General features: G+C 33.5%; 1 protein-coding gene across 1 annotated transcript in view; it reads left to right on the top strand.

The window, feature by feature from the left end:
• The window catches only part of LOC129233978 (WASH complex subunit 4-like), a gene marked incomplete at its 3' end in the record, with an annotated part of 72,527 nt that overhangs the window by 21,116 nt on the left and 27,966 nt on the right, over positions 1 to 23,445 (top strand). The window contains exons 6-12 of the mRNA XM_054867889.1: positions 7,565 to 7,789; positions 9,642 to 9,759; positions 9,898 to 10,025; positions 10,450 to 10,610; positions 15,375 to 15,492; positions 19,676 to 19,801; positions 20,270 to 20,377. Of these exons, the coding sequence (XP_054723864.1) occupies positions 7,565 to 7,789; positions 9,642 to 9,759; positions 9,898 to 10,025; positions 10,450 to 10,610; positions 15,375 to 15,492; positions 19,676 to 19,801; positions 20,270 to 20,377 (984 nt within the window). The remainder of the gene's footprint in view (positions 1 to 7,564; positions 7,790 to 9,641; positions 9,760 to 9,897; positions 10,026 to 10,449; positions 10,611 to 15,374; positions 15,493 to 19,675; positions 19,802 to 20,269; positions 20,378 to 23,445) is intronic.

Below are 23,445 nucleotides of genomic sequence, written 5' to 3' on the forward strand. Positions count from 1 at the left end.
TTAACACTCCAAAATGCAGTTAATTGCAAGTTATCTGTGATCTTAGGAGTTGGGAATTTAAAGGAAAAAGAAGTTTCTCTGTTCACAATGCTGCTTTTGCATAAAATCCAAACTTATCCACGTGAAATTAAACAAAGACATCAAATCTTAAACCAACAAAAATCAAATCCGCATAAAATAAACCCACCTAAAATGAGAGTCTACTTTATATGTAATAGTAGAGTGTCTTATGTATGCTAAATTGTTTAAATTTAAGATCTTGTAGTGTTAAGATTTTTTTTTTTTTGAAAGAAGTTCAGATTTTTTTGCATATTTTGCTTGCAATATATATTGTTTCTAAAAAATTCAAATTAAGAAATTAATGATCTCTCCTCCCGCCCACCTCTGGCTGCAAAGGTGCTACACAGTTCACACACACACACAAAAACAGTATTATGTGATCTGCTTAATTAAAACACATTGATAATTAGGAGCAGAGACTGACAAATTCCCTGTAGGCAGTGGCACCTACCTGGGGGGGGGGGGGGTCATTGCACAGGGCTACAGCATTGAAATTTTTAGAGTGGGTGTTTTGATGGATATTTTTCTCATTTTTAAGGGGCTCTTGCTTTTGGGGTGGGGAGGGGATAGGGGGTTTGGGGATAGGGAAGTGCACCCTTGCTTTTAGAGAGAATGGGCTCCCCTGCTGTTTGTAGAACATTTTAGGCACCAGACAAATTATTTCTTAGAATTTATAGGCAAATTCAGTGCAATATGGCTTCTGAAAGGTGTTTGTTCTGAAAAACTAGTTGCCAGTAGCCAAGGCACTTTTTTTAACCGCTTGGGCGACCTGGTGTCTGGGCTTTGTTGGGTCCTGATCATAGGATATCTCACCTAAAGGAATCTGTTCAGTTTCGATATTAATTTCTCATAAATCCGAAGTATGATTGTTTATTTTATGAACTGTGAGTCTATTTGGAATTTACATAGTAAACTTTACAAAATGTTTTTGTTTGTACTACAAATATAAAGCAAAATAAATAGGGTGTGGCTTCAAAAGATTCCAAACTTCCAGCTGCCTGTTAAAAGAGTCGCTGGTTGAAACCAAGGAAAAGCTCATAGGCGGTTTTACGGGGGTGCCAGGGGTGCGCCGCACCCCCAACAATTTTGGTTGGATTTTCAAAGAAAATATAAATGAAATATATTTCATCAGGAGAAAATATATATTTCTCCTCAGGAATTTTGTAAAACAACTTGTATTTTTCTACAGCTAAATGCAAGTTAATTTACTTGAAAGCAAACCAAAAAATACAATAATAGGCAGCTTGTTGTGAGACCTGGTCACCAGACGTCGCCAGTGCGAGAGAAATTGTGCTACATAAATTAAAAAGAAGTATTTCTCCATTAAAAAAAGAAAGATGATAAATAATTACATAAATCAAATATAAACATTCCTTTAATTATTTTTCAGTACTGCATTATATGATAATTTTATGCTCTGCAATTTGGTATTTATTGGTACAACATTACTATTTTCTTTTTCTTTGAAACAACCATGGCTATTAAAGTCAAGAAATATGGCTATTGTGATGTACTTCCTCAAAAACGATATAAAGTTCTTACGCATCATTCCAGTAAACAGTATAATAAAATAACTCTGAAATCAACTAAAAACCAGCATTTCCACTGTAAAATTTCAAAAAATTTCTGAAAAAAGTGATAGCACGGGGCAGTGCTATCACTGAGTTCCGCGGCTAAAATTAGTTGCTTTTGTTGCCTTTAATATGAATAATAGTCTCCAAAATAGTTACCAGATACAAAAAATAATTTCTAAAATTGTCTTCTATTTTTTAAAAAAATAGCATGTATATTATTTTGATGCCATGAAGTGGGACAGACCTACGTGGGGTAAATTTTCTCCAAACAACCTTTAAAAAGGAAAACAAAAAAATATTTCCCAAATTTCAGCCCAACCCTCAATAAACACTAGAGAGAAACCAGCACTGACACATTCTAGTATATTTTTCTCACTTTCTGACTGTTAATATTAAAGACAACAGTAAATGACTGTATAAAAAGAACTCGAAGCGTCACATTCATATTTCCGATCGAAAGAAAATTAGCTCTCGTTTAAAAAAAAATGAATGTATAGTACGAATAAAAAAAATTAAGAACCAAAAAACAGTAAAAAAAAAAAAAAGAAGTAGTTGAGAAACAGAAATCACGATTGCAAAAACTAATCCTTTACAAAAATCGCACGCACAAAAACGATACCGTTACGAAAATTGCGATATTTTACGATCGCAACGAAACTTTACGAAACTTTTTTTATACAAAAAAGTAAATTTCATTTTTTCTGGACGTGAATGTTTTATTACATTTCATTTTCCCACTTTTTAAAACGATTGTTTTCAAAAATTAAACGCGGTAAAACTTTTCCCCTTTTTTCCATGGTAACTAGAGGATAACTTGAAAGCGATTTCTTATTTTTTTTTATAAATTTTTTAAACGCCCACCTTTTTTACGAATTTTAGTTGCACTTACTAAAACAGTCGCTGTATTTTGCAAGTGATTGCAAAATACTCTCTTTTGTCATCAAAATGGTCGCCTTTGCCGTCAAAATAGCAGCTTTAGTCGCCATTTGCAGTGCTGTATCTCCCCCCCCCCCTTATTCCCTGTATTGCGATGGCGTAGCTACAATTTCTCTCGCCCGGGGCGTTTCCTCTATTTGCCACATTTTCATTGAGACATATCTAATACATTAAAGCATTGAAAATTATCGCTCAAAATATAAAACTTCATTTAAGGTAGCAAAGGGAAACTAATATAATCCGTATTCTAACAACAAAAATAAAGGGGGCGGGTCAGGCGCCTATCTCGGAGAAATACTCTGAATTTACATCAAAAATTGCAGTTAAAAGTAACTTTGGAGGGAATGGGGTTCTCTACTGAATCTTTATCAAAACTGAAATCAGTTTAAGCTTTTGGGTACGATGGAGAGACAGCTTTTATTCAGTAACGAAGTTCCAATAATTTGTTTTCCCTGCATTAATTCAGCACTAGCAAAGAAACAACTTTTACAAAAATATATTTGATATTTATATACATTAACAGATGTTATCTTTCAGAAATATATTTAATATTACATATTTGAATATTTTCCGAAATTTAAGTTTTAAAAATACAATTTAAGTGTTGAATTACAATTTAAGGACATTAAGTGAATGAGGAAGGTTCAAGGGCTCACTGTGGAAATATTTCAACTTTGAACACTGAGATGACCGTTCAGTCATGCCAAAACCTTACATTTCAAAGTTTTTTTTTTTGCCTCCAGTATTAGATTTAAAGTATGATTCCCTTATTTGAATTTTTTTTCATACCAGTGTGCTGAATCGCCTGTCCGAAAAGTACGCCGCCCCGGGCAGACCACCCTCTCCACCCCTTCCTAGCTACGCCACAGCTATATTGTTGCACCCCCAGAATTCACAGCCTAAATCCGCCTATGGAAAAGCTACCTCTAGATTTTTACATTTGATGTCTACCATCCAAAAAGTTGACTGGATTACAATTGATAGGATTGAAAAACCAAGGTAAATAAAGCACAAATTAACACAGAAACACTTTGTGTGTGTGTTAATTTATGCTTTATTTACATTGGTTTTTCAATCCTGTCATATTGTATCACAAGCTTTTTTGATCTTTCTTCATTTAGATTACAATTGTCATCAAATATCTCATAGCAAAAAGTTTAATATGTTTGAGTAAAATATCAAACAGTTAAGTGATTATATTTCATTTGTGCAAACAATTACTGTATTACAGCAATAGGTTTTTGCAATTAACACCTGTAAATCCCCCTCCCCCCCCCCCCCCCAAAAAAAAAGAAGGACAGAAAGAAATAATATTTCCCTTGAAAAGAACTTTAAGTTTTCTCTGTTAGTGTCAATGAAATAAACTTCATGTGCTTATAAACTTGTAAACACAGAATGTTCCTGGTTAATGCTTTGCACCTCTGTGTGGTGACCGGAACAGAATAGTCCCAATGTAGTCCATGCGTGTTGTAAAAGGCAACTAAAATGGATACCCTATCTAAGATGTGAGGCACCGTGCTGATGAATGGATGGCTTCTGGGTTGTATGATGTCTAAACGGTCCCCCTCGAGGAACCAGGCGAAACCTTGTTGTAATTTGCCTTGCACTCATGCAGGATGGGTGTACGGGTGTTGACCTTTTACCACCTCCCAGTTTCCAGCTCCTATGGAGCTGGTTATTAGTTTGAAGGAGAGAACAGCAACCTTGCTGCTAAAGGAGGTGAGGGTGCAAGTCTACAACTCACCAACCAAGAGGGTGAGGGGGCATGCCTGAAACCCACCGACTCTGCAGTAGGGAGGCAGGGAGTACTCATTTGTGCACAAAAATGCAACAGGCACTGGCGCAGGCAAGAGAGAAAGAGGCTGGTATGGGAGGCGAAATCCACTGGGCCAACCATTCCTGAGAAGGCAAGAGAAGCCAAATGTCTTCAATCGGATGTTTCAACTTCTTCCCCTGCACAAACTGCTGTATCTTAATGAGTATGGACAAGTCAGCCACAGTCCTATCTATGCTCAAGCAGTGAGTATGTTTAAGATGGCTGTTGTGAGAGAAACCATCCTGCTGGATAGGTTATCTTGCGATGACATTGAACAGATTCAGCTTGTCACCCTAAGAACGACCTGACTTCCTTCCTTAGAAGGAAATCCTAAGAAGGACCTCAGAGAGAAGACCTGATTCTCTCTGAGGATCATATGCGAAAAATACTGGCATCTTAACAAAAATAGTATTGGGAAAGCTTTTGGTCTTCTTACTGGTATTTACACTTTAAAGCAGCACCGTCTTATAATGGGTATCAGTAATGATCCAATTTACGGAGGTTAAATCTTTAATGAGGAAACTATTACTCACACCCTGTTTGATTGCAAAGTATTTTCTGCCTATAGGTTTGAACACCTTGGTCATCGTTTGCTTAAACCATGGGAGATTCATGATATTCCTATTGAGTGTTTACTGAATTTTACTTCAGCTGCTGATCTGTTTTAATACTTCTGTTGGTGACTAGTACAATAGACCTCTGGTTGCAGTGCTTGGTTGAACCCCCCTTTCTTTCATTTCATTTCATAGCGTTTCGCACAATTTACTTAACAGGTTTCTACAGAGTACAAATAAGTTTTTTTTAAGAAAAGATTGAGCCTAAAGTTATTGGTGGATCTTGAACTTTCTCAATGGCCTACCCACTACTTCAAACTGGCTTCTCTTTGCACTTGAGAAGGCCTCTGATAATTACAAGCACTAATACCCATAATGTATTAATTATAAAATGCTGGCAACTAATGGATTATATGCTTAATTTCAAACTCATTTGTGCTAGGCTCTGAATAATATAAAGATCTATCGAGCAAAATATTTGCCTGAATATTTCTGACTATTCCAGAAACTTTAAGCCGACTTATGCTGTCCCAGTTTGTTGCTAGAGAATGCAAACTTTGCTCATGCAATTCAATAAAACAATTTATTTGGAAGATTTTGCTTGTCAAAACTGTAGTTCCCCATGCTTGAAATAAGAAATAATAAGGGTTCTGCATATGTGTGGAATTGTGTAACCTCATATGCAATCAAACTTGGACATAATGATAGTGCCACTAATCAAGTACTAATGAAGTGTGGCTTAAATATGAAGCATAATAGCAATTAAGTGAGTTTGAGATTGAAAAAATTATAATGATGCATATACTTTCTTACCTACAAAAATCTCAAAAAGGAAAAAAAAAAATGCTGTTTCAAGTATCATATAAATGCATAGTATACTTCAGAATTTCAGCATCATTTTATTTTGTCAAAATTGTATCTCTGCTAAAAATAAATGAGTAAAGTTAAATGAGATAAGGCTTTCCTATGTTTTTTCCAAAACATATTGCTTTTCCCTAAAAATAAGGCCTTGTTGCTTATGAAATTTTGTTACAAGAGATTGTCTTGAGCAAAGAAGAGACTGAGAGGACATGATTCAGTTGTTTAAATTTATTAAAATGAAAGATGTTAGGGGGCTGAAGTTTAGCACTGAAAACAGGGCAAGGGGTCATTGTTTTAAGCTATTTAATTCTCAGGCTAACATGGATATTAGGAAAAATTATTATTTTAGCAGGGTAGTGGAACCTTGGAACAGCTTACCGGAAGAGGTGGTAATGAGTAATGGAGTAGATAGTTTTAAGAGGGCCATTGATCATCACTGGGGATTGTAAATTAACTAGGACCAGCCTAGCTATGCCCAGAGCCTGTTGCTGGTCGTCACTTCTGTATTTGTATTGTATTTGTATTAGATGCGCTATGACTTACTTTCAGGGACTGTCTTTTTTTATACATAGTAATTAATATTCGTTCCTACTCATAAAACATTTTTTCTGGTTAAAAAATAAATTTATTCAAACTGAAGAAATATGCTTATTGAAGTCCAATACATTTTCTTCTATTTAATAAGCATTCAAAAATGAATAAAATAATTATGACAAGCATGTTTTCAAGCACAGATCCAAGGGGATCATAACATCCCCCTGAAGCAATCTCACTCTTCCTACGGATCCTTAAAAATACTGTGAAGTGCTTCTCATTTTAGTGAACTGTTACAAAGGGCTCTTTACAGTGCTTAATTTTGAACAAAAGTTCTTGATTATTTTGACAAGGTACTTTATTTTTGATTTTTTAGCAAGTCCTTAAAGAATTACTTCCTTCCCTCTTTTTCTCATTCATCTCTGTCTCTCTCTTTAATCAGATATTTTCATTTATAGTTCTTTTTAAACTTATTCATACAGTCTGCAGTATTGTCAATTTTGCCACCTACTCCGACATTCTGTTTCTCTCTGATAGGCCGGGAAACACTTGGCATTTTTTTCCTGATCCGATTTTTATCGCTGCTGCTATAACATAATTGTAGCATTCACACTGGGAGGTAAAATATCCATCACAACTACACCACCTCCATCAGTCAATCACTGACCACCATGCAGCAAGGTAAAAATCCGATGAAAGTAGTGGCAGTGGACAGCTGAGTTTCTACGGTTGTCGTTAAAAAATCCGACTGTCCATTTTTCTGCTGACTGTGTATGTTGCAATACCATCCCACCCACCACTACTGGTACGCCATCAACGGCAAAAAAATAGATCAGGGAAAAACATCAAGTGCATTCCCGGCCGTATGATTTAAATAGAAATTACCCCTCTCATTAATGCCTTTGGGGGTTGTGTTTGGAAAAGATGAAGTTGATTCGTCTTCACCGATACATTCATTTATAGTTGAATTATGTTAAAAAGCAGTTAATGTGCCTGTCATTCTGAAATATTTGTGGATGTTATCCGTTTCTGCAGCACTTTTCGCTGAAAAATATTTTTCATCTTCAACTTCACCAAAGCCCTATGTACCCACAATTGTTGTTACACTGTTTGTTTAAAAAAAACCTGTCCGTAAAAGTATTTGTTGGACTGTATTTTAAATACGCCGTAACTTTTATAACTTTGATGTACCTAAGGATTTATATTAATACTTTTTGATTATTCTTTAGACTGTCTACAAGCATCTGGGTTTTCTTTTAACTACTTTGATGACACTCGATGAAATCATCGATGGGCAAGTCACACTCCGAGAGCACTGGACTCAGTACAAAAGAATGCTTGTTTCTATACATCATAATCCATCAAAGTTGGGTTTTTCTATTGAGAAATTGAGACCCTTTGAAAAAGTTATTTCCAAACTAGAAAATCAACTGTTAGAAGGAAGCATATTCATGGTATGACATATTTTCTTTTCTCTAAAAAAAGTTCTATTAATTAATATATATAAATAAAACAAAGAACTTTTGTGTTTGTATATATGTATGTGTGTGTGTGTGACTATATGTATGTTCGCTATACAAATCGTTTACGTCGAATCTCGACCATATTTGGCAGGGAGGTACATGGGCACCAGAGAAGGAATGTAGAGGCGTTTTCTAATGCCAAAAAAGTGCCGAACTGTTCAAGTTTTAATTTTAGGGCCTGAAAATGACATCAAAGGTTCTTTCTATCCTTATATATTATTTCTGTAGCCTTTTTTGGTTTCTATGCAAGAACTTCCTCAATTCTTGATAGATTTCTTTGATTTACACCTTATTTTAAAACTTATTGTGCAGGCTACTGACCAAAAAATCGACCCATGGTCTAAAAATTGTCTTTTTTCTGCCAAAAAACCTGTTTTAAAGAACCAGAATGAGGTTTTCGGTTAAATTTATAACTTTAACTTGCACCATGACGGACAGAGCTGAATAGCTTGATCGGCAGAGCGTTCAACTGGTAACCAGGAGAATGTGTGTTCGCGCCCACGTCCGGACAATCTGCATCAAAAAAATAGAGAAATATCGCGCATTGCATGAACACTTAATGAAGTGAATAACAAATATGAGGGAATAATATAGATGAGATCGAAACGCTCTTTGCTGTTATGAAAACTTGATGCAACATGTAGCTTCATTGTAAGGCTTTTTTTTTTTTCAGCTTTGGCTCCGGTAAGAAAATTATAGCATAAAATAAGCAAAAATATAAGTATCAGGTTTAAGATTTCAGACTACAATGGAATTGTTTTTTGTTTAGAAAAAAATAATAAATCGTATATTGAAATATAGATTCTTCTAATGAGTTTTTGACTCTTTGTACAAATAAAAAAATTACTACCTCAATTTGAGGGGTAAACTACATTTTTTTCTTCTTTTTGTAAAAAGCAAATAGCCTATCACATTTTTACTACATTCGAAAAGCTATGCTTAAAAAAAAGCTTAGTTGAAATTATTTTGTATTTTAACCGTGCTGTTAAATGATGAACACGTGCTGCTATTTAAGTCATAACGGTTCAAGCAGCCTGCAGGAACAAATTGTAAAAATTTTCAAAAATAAAAACATTTCTCTTCAATATCTTATATATTATTCCCCTCTCATTTTAAAACTTATGAGGAAGGCTAATGACGAAAAATAGACTTAGGGTCGAAAAATCAAGTTTTCGAAACGCCCCTTGCTGTTTAAAAAAAAAAAAACACTGTTGTTAAATCACCAGAAAAACAGTTACAAGCATTTTTAAACCAAATGCAACTGCATTTTCATGTCAGAAAATTATCGTTTGTGCGATCTCATTTTACATTAGCATGAATAAAGCTATTCAAAAGTTGTCATTTTTTTTTCTCGAATGTGACTAAAATGAAATTTTGTTTTTGTTTGAAGGTAAAAATTTCCACTTTTGATTATTATTTGGCAGTTTATCTTCTTTCTTTCTTTCTTTCTTTCTTTTTTTTTGGACTGCCAACAGAAGATAATCAAGGATTTTGGTTGCATTTGTGAAAGGTTGCATTTAATTTTTCGGGAATTTTTGATTTGCTGTTTTCTTTCTTTAAGAATGATTATTTTGATGGGAATCTTTACAGTATCCTTTTTCTCTAATTGAAACCTGATTGTTGAACATGCGCCTGATTATTGTTCGGTTTCTTCAAAATAATGTGGCAAAATAAGCACAGATGGTGTCCAATTAAGAAAAAAAAACTTATGTTCATTAGATAAATTTGCAAGTTCCATTCATATTGTTATGTGTTAAAAATGAATCCCCTTTTTCTGTTACAGGGATGTGTGGAGCAAAATTTTGATGACAGTAAAAACTTTGTATCCAAAAACAGCTATTTTGCTGAAGAATTTGCCTTAAATATAAAGAACCAATTGATTGTTAATGAACCCAGATTAGGTAAATGCACTATTTACTTATTTTTATTATTTATTTATTTATTTAATTAGTTTTATTTTATTATCATTATTATTGTGAAGTACTATCCCTCATGAAATATGTATTGATATCCTAAATCAAGATGAATGATTATTACAGGAGAAAGTAATGAATATGATTCTCGTTTGCGAATCCCGGACATTTGTTGCCTGTTTGTTCTTCATTTTTATTTGTACCGTACAGTGGATAAGAAATTTTTTAAAGCTCTTTGGGACACTTATAAAAAGGTATTGCTCTTTTTATAACGATAGTATTTTTTAAAAACTAGTAAAATGGACTTACTTAATTAGTTACTTACTTAATTTAACTTTTCCTGTGGTTTTGAATTCCAATTTATATATTACAGGAAAAGAAGTGTTTTTCAGTTTTCTGATTTCATTTTTAAACAAAATATCAAACAATGCTTTCTTTGTAATAGGTTTGGTAGGACTTCAATTGGAGTATGCTGTTCATTTTAGTTCTTCTCCTTATCTCAAGAAAGATCTTTCTTTATTGGAAATTAATTACTAAATAGTCGCAAAAAAAAAAAAAAAAAAAAATCTTTATTTCAGCATGTAATGTTGTTGTCTTGAATGTTATTTGCTTCCTATTTCTGCACGTTATCTAAGTTTTGAAACAAATCTATTGTGAACTAATGCTTTATTTTTATAGGTGCCTGCTGTGCCTTTAATTGGTAATATATTATGGTTTCCTGATCTGTTTTTGTTGACGCGTGTTCCTGCAATGGCTCGAACTTTTGACAGAAAAGCTCAAGAGGCTGTTAAATTTGCAAGACAAACATACTTACAGCAAAGAACTCAAAATATTGTCAAGTAAATTTATTTTATTTTTAACAACTACTATATGGTTCTGAGATTCATAAAAAGTATTTAACATAACTTCAGGTGCCGTATTGTTAATTTTTCCTTGCTTATTTTAATCAGAATGCTTTTTTATTAATAGTCTAGTCAATGCAAATGAAATCCTTAGCATGATGGTTTAATTCCATTGATAGGCAGTTGATTTTTTTTTAATTTTTTAAGTAAGATGTTTTTTACTAAGTGAGATTGAGGTGCTGTTTGCTAACAATCAAAAAAAAAAAAAAAAACGTACATGCGGTATGAACTGATAACCACCCTTCTTTTATGAATATTGGCTATGAATGATTTTATCTAGCATTTTTGTGCCAAAATTGGTTCATTAAAAGAGACACTGTGAGCTAGCAAAAAAAAAACATACATACATATCGTATAAACTGATAACTGCCTCTTTTTATGAATTACTAGCAGTACTTGTATGAGGATGCCTGTGCTAAAAATTCAAAGGAGACCGCTTGAATAAATAAAAATCAAGCTCCCACTCCCGCCTTCTTCTGATGTAAAATGATCGTTTTTCGTTAACTAAAATGCGTACACACCTTTTCAAAAATCCTATAAAAATTTCTCTCTAATTTTAAACAATTTATTCTCTAATACATTAAAATATCCACATTCGAAATACAACAAAACAAAAGGAAAATCAATTGGTATACACACACTTAATTCAGTCTAAATAATAACAGTAAAACATCCATAAAAGCAATAATGGCAACTTTCCCCAAAACGTTTTCAAAAAAATTAAGAAAATATGCCAAAAGCTCTTTTTGAGTGAAAAAAAAATTCTTGCAAGATGTTCCAAAATCGTCGTCAGAAAAAAAGAGGAAAAGTTGTATACAGTCAAACATCCATATATCGAACTTTCACACATCAAAATTTTCTATACATCGAAATCCCAGCAAATTTCTATGTTCATTATATAGAAAAATTGTTTCTACATATCGAAAAAATCTCTATATATCGAAATCTTTTTCGAGACATTCATAGATTTTTTTTCCACTTTAGACTTGGTCTCATGAAAAATGGAAGGATAGAGGAAAAATTTACGTTCACTAAAGGTTTCTATGGAGCTCATAAGAAATCTGAGGTTGAAGGGCGTGTAGTTAAGTCGTTGTTCCGTTCTGAAGTTCTTAAATTCCCTCAAGTTCATAGGCAGATTTAGGACTGAGTTCCTGGGGGGGGCAGGATTTTTTTTAGCAACATTTTAAATTGCCCCCCCCCATGTTTTTGGTCCGTTTTCCTGCGATGCATAAGCCCATGCTTTTACTCTTCTTTGGTGTGTCGTTTTCATTAATCTGTGTTTTCTTGCTGTCCTTTTTTGAATTGACCTTAAGAGAGGTGACTGGTATCAAGAGAGTGACACAGGGCTTCCTTTTAAGTGGGATAAAGAATATCTCCAAATTTAGGGGGTCCGGGGGTTTCTTCCCCGGAAACTATTGTAAAATGGATGTAAAATTGTGCATTTTGAAGCCTAATAAGGGTTAATTTTTTTTATATATATTTTTTTAAGTTTTATGATTTAAATGTGCATTGTGATGTAAGTTAATACTTTAAAAGAAATGCTGTACAGGATTAGAAAATATGTAACATGAGAGTAACATACTACTTATTAGAACAATTCATAATTTATACACTTGATAAGAAATAAAATCGAAGCACACTTTGCTTAGGAGTTTCAAAGACTTGTCTAATTATTTTCAAGGTTTTGTTGGTTAGATTGGATGTTTTAGCCCAAGAGCCGTAGTAGGTTATACTGTGCCAATTTTTTTCAAGGATTTTAGAACATTTAATAATTTAAGGCACTTCATTTGCACTTTCCAATCTCTGAAATTAAGCACTAGATTATACAGTTGTACAGTATTATTCAAACTTTGTAAAAAAAAAAAAAAAAACAGCTATTTTAAGTTTAAAAGAAAAAATAAAATATAGAATTCTCTCATTACAACAACCTTTTTTTTCATTATAAGCAGTGCAGAAAACGAAAAGGAATAGAGGTAGTGTATCATTTTTTCCGGGCTAAAGGGATTAACAATATGCAGTAGAAGCAAGATAAAAGCGATCAATACAAAAGAATTTCCAAAATACTGCATTCGGGATTAAATAAATAGCAAGATATGAAACATGAGTCACAAAAATTTATCAAGTAATATGTTACATACGTAAAACCCATGATTTTTACACTTTTGATGCACGATGTAGCAAGGAGCTAAATTTGACATATTTTGGCATTCCTCCCCCTACCATTTGTTAGAAATTTAAAATTTAAGGTTTGTAGCCACGCTTTTCCAAATATTCAAGGTTTTCAAGCACTTTCCATTTCTCAAGGAACAAATCATGCAATTTTTTACGAGTTACGGACCCACTTCAAAGCAGTGGCCCGAAGCTGTAGCTTGTTTATCTTATAGGCAAATCCGGCCCTATTACCTGCAGATTTTTGTAATTTTTACGAAAGTTCATCAGTTTTTACGGTTAAAGGATTTTTACAATTTTACCAATCTGAACGTGTGAATCCAGAAAGTTCTTCAAAATCTTTCGTCTGTAACAACACAAAATATCTAATTTTTGAAATCACGCAAATTGAAAATAAACATTCTGAAGAGAAAGAAAACAAATCATAATGAGCAGATCGTTCTATTAGCGCAAATGGGGGAGGGGGGGGGGGTTCCCTTTGTTTTAGGTTCTAATTTAAAAATAATCGTCAATTATTATAAGTGTTGCAGCTAAATGCATAGCTTGTTTTGACTATATTTTCATTTGTATACTTGCCCAAATGGTTTTCAGTCTAAAATAGTGAATTTAGGCATATTTTCAGCACCCCAGTGACAGCTGTACTATTTGTATTTAATGTTTTTTTTTCTTTTCTCCCATCAGAAAAAGACATTCACTATCCTCTTCATTTACATTGAACTATTCAAAAAAAGAAAAAAATTAATGATTTTTTTGTTTTAAGATTTTGGAATATGTGTTGTTACTATTTAAAGTCCTCCCAAAACTGGGGGGCATTGCCCCTATGGCCCCCTCCTATAAATTCACCCATGTCCTTCTGAACTAGTCAAAAAAGAAAAAAATAATGTTAAAAACTTTTTGGAAGGTATGTTGTTACTATATAAAGTCCTCCCAAAAATGGGGGGGGCATTGCCCCAATCTGCCCCCCCCTCCCCCCAATAAATCCGCCCATGCTCAAGTTCATTTCAAATCTTAGCTGTAACCAGTAACACTGTAAAATCAGTTTCAAGTTATCCCTTTTGTTTGTTGATTATCATTTCTAGTCTTCTTAGCTTCAGTAAAAATCATTCAAGTTAAGTAGATTGATTTTTTACTTTTCTATCGATCACATTGTTAAAACAAAAATCCCCTAATGTTGCGATCAAATTGAATTGCCCCGAAGAATATGAAGATGTATGGTTGCCGTAAAAATGTAATTTCTGTTAATTTATTAATAACTAACTTTCATTTAATCCTGTACTCATATAAATTATAAATTGGGTTTCATACATGAAAGTTAGCTTTTATTTTATTGTTTTAGGATACTTTTATGATAAAATAAGATTGTTTCCATATATTGAAATTTCTACATGTCGAATTTTTTTCCGGCAATTTGCTACTTCGGTATATGGAGGTCCGACTGTATTTTATTCTGGTTAAAATGCACAATAAACAAGTCAAAAATCCCGAATGGACCTACGCAAACACAACATCACTGAATACCGAACATGAAGTCACAGAATGTTAATTCTGAAACTAACTGATCATTTTGCTGTACTGTAATGTTCGGATTGAACAGAGCGGAGTTTTGAAAATTGGCTCAATTAGAATCGCAAATATCTCCTGTTCTAATTAATTGGGAGAAATGGAAAAAACATCTTGTTCTGAAAGAAAAAAAAAAAACCTTTTCAACAACATACAATATTATAGGGTGGAGGGATTCCCCCCACCCCAATTATGCAAAATATACCTTAAAAAATAATTAAAAAAAATATTACAAATTTAGAGTTCTGGCTTTGAGGTGCAGACCCCGGGGTACGCTCAAATTTCATACCAAATTTGAGGGCTGTAGGAGCTATAGGGCCTCTTAGCCATCAGCTGCCAAGTAAGAAACAAAGAAACATCATCACATTTATATATATATAGATGGCCATGAATGATTTTATCTGTCAATTTTGCACTAATTTCAAAAATTTTGTTTAAAAGTATTATCAGTGGTGTTCAAAGAATAAAATTATTTTTTACTTTTTAGAGTTATTTTGATCTGCAGTAGTCTGTTCTATTTATTTAAAAAAATATTTTTTATTTCATTGTGCTTAGAGTAAATGTATTTCAGAAACAGCATAATTTTACTATTGCAAAACTTCATATTATTTTTTCATCTTTATTTTCCATACTAAAAAAAAGCTAAATGCACCTGAAATTTTAAGCTATTCACACTAAAACCCCTCTTACCTTATTCGTGTGGTTCGCTGGTTACCAGTAAACTCCAATCTTTCCTTGTACACTACGTGATTAAGATAGCAATTTTTTTCTTGGCAAAACCATAGTAATTCAAACATTTGTCCAATTTTTTCCTATAATTATTTTTAAGCACTGCTCTCTTTGCTTATTTATTTTGTACGTCATTATGCAGTTATCTTTCTCATCATGGGTTAAAACGTTTTTGGTCTATAAGTTAGATTAATGTAGTTGATATCTAGGAAATATATTTAAATTTATTGATCTTTTATCTAGAGATGTACAAAATTACTACATGCAGGTAATGGCTTGGATTGTTGAAATGGATTCTCGTATGATAGATACTGGAAAACTTCTTGATGATCTGAATCGAAAATGTTCCCTGTTGCTGCAGGTAATATAAAGTCAGTTGTATTTGTTCAATCCAGTTGCATGGGTGTGATTTATGACATTTGTGTGATGACTTTTTAATTTTATACTTGTACTTTATTTCTGGAATTTCAAACTCCAGCTATTAATTTTTATTGATTTGATTGTAAGGATTCATTCTGTATCATTATATGAAGTATCAACTTCCTAAAGGTTAGTTGGACTACAACCCTAAAGCTGACTTTTTTCTTTACATGGTCAATAGAATTTTAACGTCATTGTTGATTAAATAACCTTCTCTAAAAAAATTTGGGACACAGTCTCAAAAATCTAAACACAGTCGCAGTAGACTCCCTCCTTCTTATTCAAAGCTCCATTTATGTATTTTTTAGCTAATACAGGGTTGCCAACTGCTCCGCATTTTGCGGAGTTGCTCCTCACAAATGGCGAAACTCTGCGGCTCCGCAAAGAAGTTATTTTGCTCCGCATTTCCGCCCGAACGTTTTCAAGATTATACTTTGTTATTTTATCATGACAAACGTGTAAATATGAGAAATTAAAGATGCTTATACTCAAAGACTGAAATATTGTTTAAGGCTGTTTTATTAATTTAAAAATATTTGTTTCTTACTAGTGCTTAAAACAAATATCAAAGCTAAAAAACAATTTTAGATAAGAGGTTTTAGTTATTTTCATTGATTTTTATACAAAGCATGGAAATGCTCTACAAAATTTTAAATTGCTCCGCAAAATCATCGCAGATGCTCCTCAAAGTGTTCCTCCAAGTTTGGCAACCCTGCTAATAACATATGAGAAATATAAAACATACATGTATGAAGTTGATTCTTCTTCAACATGTGAATCCATCAGCTTTGTCATTTTATGATTGATCTTTAATTTTAAATTTAGAAAAGTGGATGGGCAAAAGAAACTTGCAATTTTGAAAATGAGGGAGAGTTGCACCCCTTGACCCCCACCCCCCTTTTGAGCAGCCACCTTTGTTACATTATGTCATGCTTCACTAGAGTAAAATTGTGTACACTTTGCATTTAATAAGAAATATTAATAAGATCAATAAGTGTCTTTTTGTAGTAATGCACTTGAAATTCTTATTTGAATTTGAATCTTCTTTAAAATAAGATTGTGTTATTTTCTAATTTAAAAAGTCGTCAAAGAATTTGTTTTTTGATGGAAAAAGAGGAATTTTTCAAAATGTAAAAAATGTAAGTGCTATCTCAATAATTTACATTGGATGAATCATAAAATTAAAGTAAGTTGACTACTTATTGTGCAAATGCATAAGAGAAATTAATATACAGTGCAATCTCAGAAATTAGACCTCAGAGATCTGAAATTCTGGGTAATTCTAACAGCTTGTGAAGCAAAAGCCTAAAACTAGATTTGAAAGTTGTAAAAATCCGTAACTACGACTCAAATGTTAAATTAGTTTTTCTGTGACAGCTAGGTTTTGCAAACGTTCGAACATAATGTATAATACAGCTCTGTACTTTTTAGCAGTAAGTTACCACCCCTAAGCCAAGGCTAAGACCTGAAATACATGCAACATACCAGACAGCCCGGTTATTACATCCAGAGACTGCAGTTTCGTTCTTGTGAGAAATCATCAGTCTGGAATAGTGAATAACCAAGCTGGAGGCAGGTGTGATCTCATTGAAGCTGAGAGCGCCAGCAAACTGGTAGATAAAGTAAATTTATCCCACCCACGAGTGTTCGCAGCATGGTCCAGTTCAACTCTTGAATTGAAGGCAAAGCTTGGGTATTTAGCAGTCAGCTACCGCCCCTAAGTCAGGGCTAGGCAGAATTACATGCAATATACCAGACATCCCGGTTATCTCATCCAGAGACTGCAGCTTCAATGAGATGACATCTGTCTCCTGCTCGGTTGTTCACTATTCCAGACTGATGAGTTCTAACAAAAACAAAACTGCAGTCTCTGGATGTGATAAGTGGGCGGTCTGTTATATTGAATTTCCCCTGTGGCAGAATTTTATTTTACTTTCTGTGACAAATTTTCTGGATCTAATTTCTTTCTGCAAGAATGATCGGTGAAGTGAAAAATGAACTAATGGATGAACTTAAGTGCAGTTCATTTCAAAAGTGAAAAACTTATTTATTTATTAACAAATTTCACAACACTTCTTGTTTAGGTAAATTCATTTATACAAAAACGAAAAGCATTAAAGCTCAGTATCAGGGCTTCCAACAGATTTTCAGTTTTTGCTAGGGGGAAAAAAAGTGACCTTGAGCTAAATCTATATGGTAAATATTAGCACCATGGTAACAGCAATTGGTAAGGGGAGAAAAAAAAAACAAATCTAACCAAAAGCAATGTTTAAATAGTGATACCACTCTCATATTTAAGTTTTCAGTCTTTATCTTTTAGCACTTACTTATCTGTAGTTCTTAATACCAGAAAAATACAGATGCAAAATCTATTCAATATTAAAAGAAATAAGATCCGAAGAAAAAATAATTTTTAATTAAAATATTCATTACAGTTCGGTGCCCAAAAAAGAACTAAAACATGCATGTGATTGGAAAAAATAAATAAGGATCACCCCTCCTCCTCCCATAAAAAAAATTGATTAAAATATACATTTTACACAATTAAAACAAAGTATACCCCTCCTCTTAAAAGGAAAATGAATTTAATTTAAAATATGCATTACAGTTTGAAAAAAAAATAAATAAATAAAATAAAATAAAACTGCTTGTGAATTGGAGAAAAAAATGAATAAATAAAGAGCACCCTCCCATAAAAAAAATAATAATAATGTATGCAATATACAAGATTATAAACAAAGTATCCCCCTCTCCCCAAAAGGAAAATAAATTTAATTAAAAAACACATTTTAGTCAAAACAAATTGAAAATTCAGCCCCCCCCCAGAAGAAAATAGGATTTATTAAAATACTAAAGCAAAAAAGAAATCCCCCCGGATTGCCCCCCCCCTCCCTAAGTGCAAGGTCGCACCCGCTTCAATAACGCGGAGACACCCCAATGAAAAAAATACCCCTCAAAACAACTCTCCCCCTCCTTACAAATTTTAATGTCTCAGTCTGCACCGTGACCCCCCCCCCCAGGCTGGGCATCCCTGCCCTCTCCTTCATGTGAAGAAAAGAATTTAAATCAAGTACTGGAGCAAACAAAAGTTCCCTTTCCATACGAAGAAAAAAGAATTGAATTAGAATATGCATTTAGAAAAAAAAAATCTATAACTCCTCCAAAGAGAAGATTTTCATTCATGTAAGCACCCCTATCTGAATAAGGATTGGTCAGCCCAAAATTCCACTCAATTTATCAAGTATTCCATTTGTTTCCAACACCCACCCACTCACCCTCCGCAAATAAGCAATTTTTTAAAGGCTTAAATTAATTTTTCAACAAAGGTGAAAAAAAGCAAGTCGGCACAAGTCTTTCGCACAAACAAACACAAACATGTGCATTGCCAGCCACTTTTCTTTGATCAACACAGGGTTGCTTTAAAATCGCTCCTCGTGGTGAGAAGTTCTGGTTAGAACTGGTTTCTTTGCATGCCTTACATTCTGATCTCCGATATTGCAGACTACCACAGTCATCAATGATCGCTCGATTTGGCATTTGCCAAAGATTTTTTTTGTAAAATGTTGCGAATATTTTATTTTTCGCTGAAAATCAGGCCTTTTCCTTAATTCATAGTCGAATTACATTTTTTACCGTGAAACAGCTATCCTTTGGTATTGTTCTGCAGAATGATTTTATTGCTGACCTTTTTTCCCCCCTTATCCTTTTTTTCCCACCTTAGTGCAAAATCTTTCTGCATAAACTCTCTCATTCTGCAACAATGTCGCCGTGTCGGCAGCTTTCTGCCACAGGGGAAGTGCTAATTTTTGTTGACTTAAAAAACTGGGTTTGCTCGATGATGAAACTTTGTAACAGCAATGATACAGTGATATCACGTAGATGATGTATTAAGCACTCATGCTTTATCAGGTGTAAAATTGCTTTATTATTAAGTTAAAACAAATATTTTCAAATCAGTAATGTGCTAGTCAATGTTTGACTAGGCCACTCGGTAAGTCCAGACTTAACGGAATCCGAGCAAGGATCAGCCCCTAATCAGTTCAGATTTCCGAGACTGAGATTTTCTATAACTTTAATGTTCATTTTTGATTCTTAGCTAATGGTTTGAAATGTTATGATTTCAGGGACTAAGACTTGCATGGACTATTAGTCATGAAGTTAAGACAACTATGAACCTTCATGTTGTTTTGTCAAAGCCAATGACAAAAACTGTTGTTCTAGCACTGTGTAAAATGATTGAATTGTTAAAGGCAAGTTTTTAGGTTTCTTATAACTAAAAAAAAACATAACATTAGTTTGCATCTTAACTCAATTCTTCTTGAATGCTTTTAATCATACAGAATAATTTAACTTGTTTAATTTCTTATACTTGACAGAAGCACCTTCTGACTTTTTAATTTTAATTTTGGTGATTTTGTATCTTTTTTCTTTTTTATTTGATTATGTTTTTTAATAAAAATTTTAAAGTTGACAAGTGCAGTCTCATTTTTTGTTTAGTTCCCTTGTTGTTTATAGTATTTTATTTCTTTTAGTTGACAGAGTTAGTTATTTACTTTGCTTACTCTTTGCATTTTGCATGTGTGAGGTTCTTTTTCTCTCGCTATTTTATTTATATGTTTAACTTTTTTCTTTTTATTACATATAGCCGAAACAGTTATATATTAGAAATTAAAATGTATTATTTTTTTAAAATTTATTATAATTGTTTTTTTTTTTAGGGTATAGAAGGGACATACCACAGGCATGCTGTTGTAATCAGTGAATCCATAACGCACATTGTTCAGCATTTAAGTTATCTTGCTCTGACCATAATAAATATAGGCAAGGTTGGTACTTCATTTTAAAAGAAAAACATATTATTAATCAAGTTTCATCTAATATCAAAAATATATTTTCATCTCTGAACTTTTCATTTATAATTGATTTTGGACATGCTTTTCTTAAATGAAAGTTTCTGTTATCAAAAACAAAATGAAGCAACTAGAAGCAAAGGAGGGGGAGGGGGTGTTGCCCAAAATGAAAGATTTGAAATAAGCAACAGGGGTGTGCGCAGAGCTTTAATAATGGACGTACCACTTTACCAGGAAGCTTGGGGGTTTAGATAACCACCAGAAAAGGGGTACAAGGTGGCATAGAGACAAAATTAGGTGAGTGTAGGACACTGGTGGCATCTGAATTTTTTCAAAGAGGGGTTTTTTAAAATGAAGTCGAGAAGTCAAAACTAAGGCTGAGAATTTTAAATATGAGCCTAATTGTCCGTCCTTATAACATTCACTCAGGAATGGGAGATTTGAGAGTTTCTCCCCCGAGGATTTTTTGAAAATTTAGTCTTTAAAAATGCATTTTAGATTATCTTTGGTAATGTTAAAGGAAAAAGGTTCAGGGACGCTTCCTTCATCCATTTTTGGAAATTGAAACTTTTAAAAAATTTTTTTGCAATTTTACACGATCCTTGATGATGTAGGGACAAGTGATTCGAGGACTCTCCCACTCCCTCGGAATATTTTCGAAATTAATCGATGAACCTCAAAGTTCAAGACAATGTTGGTGAGAGGGGGACACTCTCTTGGAAAATTATCGAAGTTAGCTTTTAAAGCGTAAGTTTTGAAGGATCTTTGGTAATGTTAGTGGGCGGAAAAGTTCGTGCACCGCCTCGGTATTTTCCGAAATTGAAATTCCAGTAATGCAATTGTAGAAGATCTTCAAAGATGAAAATTTTTTTGAGATTGAAGTTCTAAAATAGAAATTTGAGACACTCTTCGATTGTGTTAAACTGAGGGGCGGTTCGGAGATTCCAGAAAATTTTACAGATTGAGGTCCTAAAAATGAAATTTTAGACAATCATTAATGGTGACTAGTTTGCGTTTCTCCAGGATTTGAATGGGAGTGCTACCCTTGAAGCTTTTCGGAATTGATGTCCTAAATATGTAAATGCCATGTCTAATGCAGATAGTGGAAAGGATTGTTATGTCCCTATCTTATTTTTTGTTTTAGTTACTGATGAAAACGTTGTGAAAACCCCTTCCCAACATTTTTCTTTTTCAAAACCAGTTGGCTGTTTTTTGGTTATAAATAATGAAATTTTCAATTTTCAGCCTGATGTTTTTATTTGGTTGAAATACAAGTGTTTGCGATCTCTGTAAAAGTACTTTTAACATTTTAGGCAGATACCTTTTAGTAATACAGGAGTGGCTCTCGCCAATCCTGTTCCACTTCTTAACGGTTGTTTGAAGTTGATTACTTTAATGATTTTCTCGAAGAAAATTGGTTATAATAGAGTTAGAAGAAGAAAATAGATGCTCACTAATGCCCCTGCACCCCCCCTCAAAAAAAAGAAGAATTTTGCATGCATGGTGCATCTCCTGGGTCTGCTTAATACTTCAACATTGTATGAGGTAACTGGGAGTGGTAAGGGACGACTTTCCACACCTAATAATCCCTCGTTTTTAAAAATAGGGTGGCATTTTAACTCTTGAAACATTATTCAAATATGATATAATTTTTATTACAAACTAAATTTGGAGCAAACTGCTCCCAGAAATATTACAAAAGAAAAGACTAAACCTGCAATTTTAAAGCGAAAAGTTTAAAAACTTTCTGAGGAAGCGTCTCCCCCTCTCTCATTCATTAAAGATCGTCTTAAACTTTTAATTGAATTTCGTAAATGTTCCGAGTGAGAGTCCTCGAAAACTGTTCCCCTAATATTATTGAAGATCGGCTAGAATAGCATTTCTGGAGCTCCAGTTTCGAAAAGTTTCCAGGGATGGCTTTGAATCTCTCCTCTCTCTAACACCACTTGAAATCAGCTAAAGCTACAGTGAGAAAACCCTCGTAGCCCCCCCCCCTTCTCTGTTTGAAATAGTCGAAAGTAATCTACAATTATGTTTCTAAAACGTACATTGCAAAATTTACCTTTGGAGGGAGTCTGAACCTCTCCCCTTCCAAGACCTAACATTGTCAAAAATAGTCGGAAACTGCGTTTTAACTACACTACAATTTCGTGACTTTTCTAATGAAGAAATCTCCGGATTCCTTTACTTCCACTTCAATATTTTACTTCCGATTAGGTTCTAATGTTACATAATGAATTGCTAATGTTATTTTCAATAATGAATTTCTGTAAAACGATATGAAGGGAGGGTGCTTTTATTTAAGTTCACCAGGGATTTTTTTTCTTTAATGAAAAGCATAATGTTCTTTGATATTTTTACTAAGTGTAAAAATTTTTTGAACTTCATTTGTGTAAAAAGGGGGTAAAAATATATTTGATGGGTGTCAGAAAGAGCTCCCATTCAAGTTTAGAAACTGACTTGATTTCGTGAAAAATTAGATCTTCCTCACTGCAGCAACATTTCATAAAAACATTTTTTTTAAAAAACTGTCATAGCATAAATGAAATGAAAGCTGGGTGTGTGTAATGTAGAAGCTGGTTAGGAGAAGCTTCTTTGCCAGTCAGCCACAGCAAAACATTATAGTGCTCTGGACTTTTAACCTTGTTTTTTTTTTTTGAGCTAATGGGGGTACCGTGGTACCCCCGTGCGCACATCTCTGATAACCAGTACAAATAGTAGAAGAAACTTTATTTATGTTTTGAGGAAACAGATTTTAATAGTAGACCTGGTTGGTGTTATCAAGCAGTATTTAGAAATTCTTTTCAATGAAAGCCTGCCTCTGATTTGAACTTCATTTGCTTTTACTCAAAACTTTGAAAACCCACTTTTATCTCTTTGCATATCACTGCCTCATGCACTCTTTTAAGGTTTTTTTTTTTTTTTGTTTCAATTATTGAAAATTATTAACTTGGAACAGTTGGAAAGAGAAGGACATGCATTTTCATTGAGTCCATAAAACTCACTAAAAACACTTTACATGCAAAACGCACTAAGGGTGAGCT

The sequence above is a fragment of the Uloborus diversus genome, unplaced genomic scaffold, assembly GCF_026930045.1.
Source record: "Uloborus diversus isolate 005 unplaced genomic scaffold, Udiv.v.3.1 scaffold_860, whole genome shotgun sequence".
In the NCBI taxonomy this organism is placed as follows: domain Eukaryota; kingdom Metazoa; phylum Arthropoda; class Arachnida; order Araneae; family Uloboridae; genus Uloborus; species Uloborus diversus.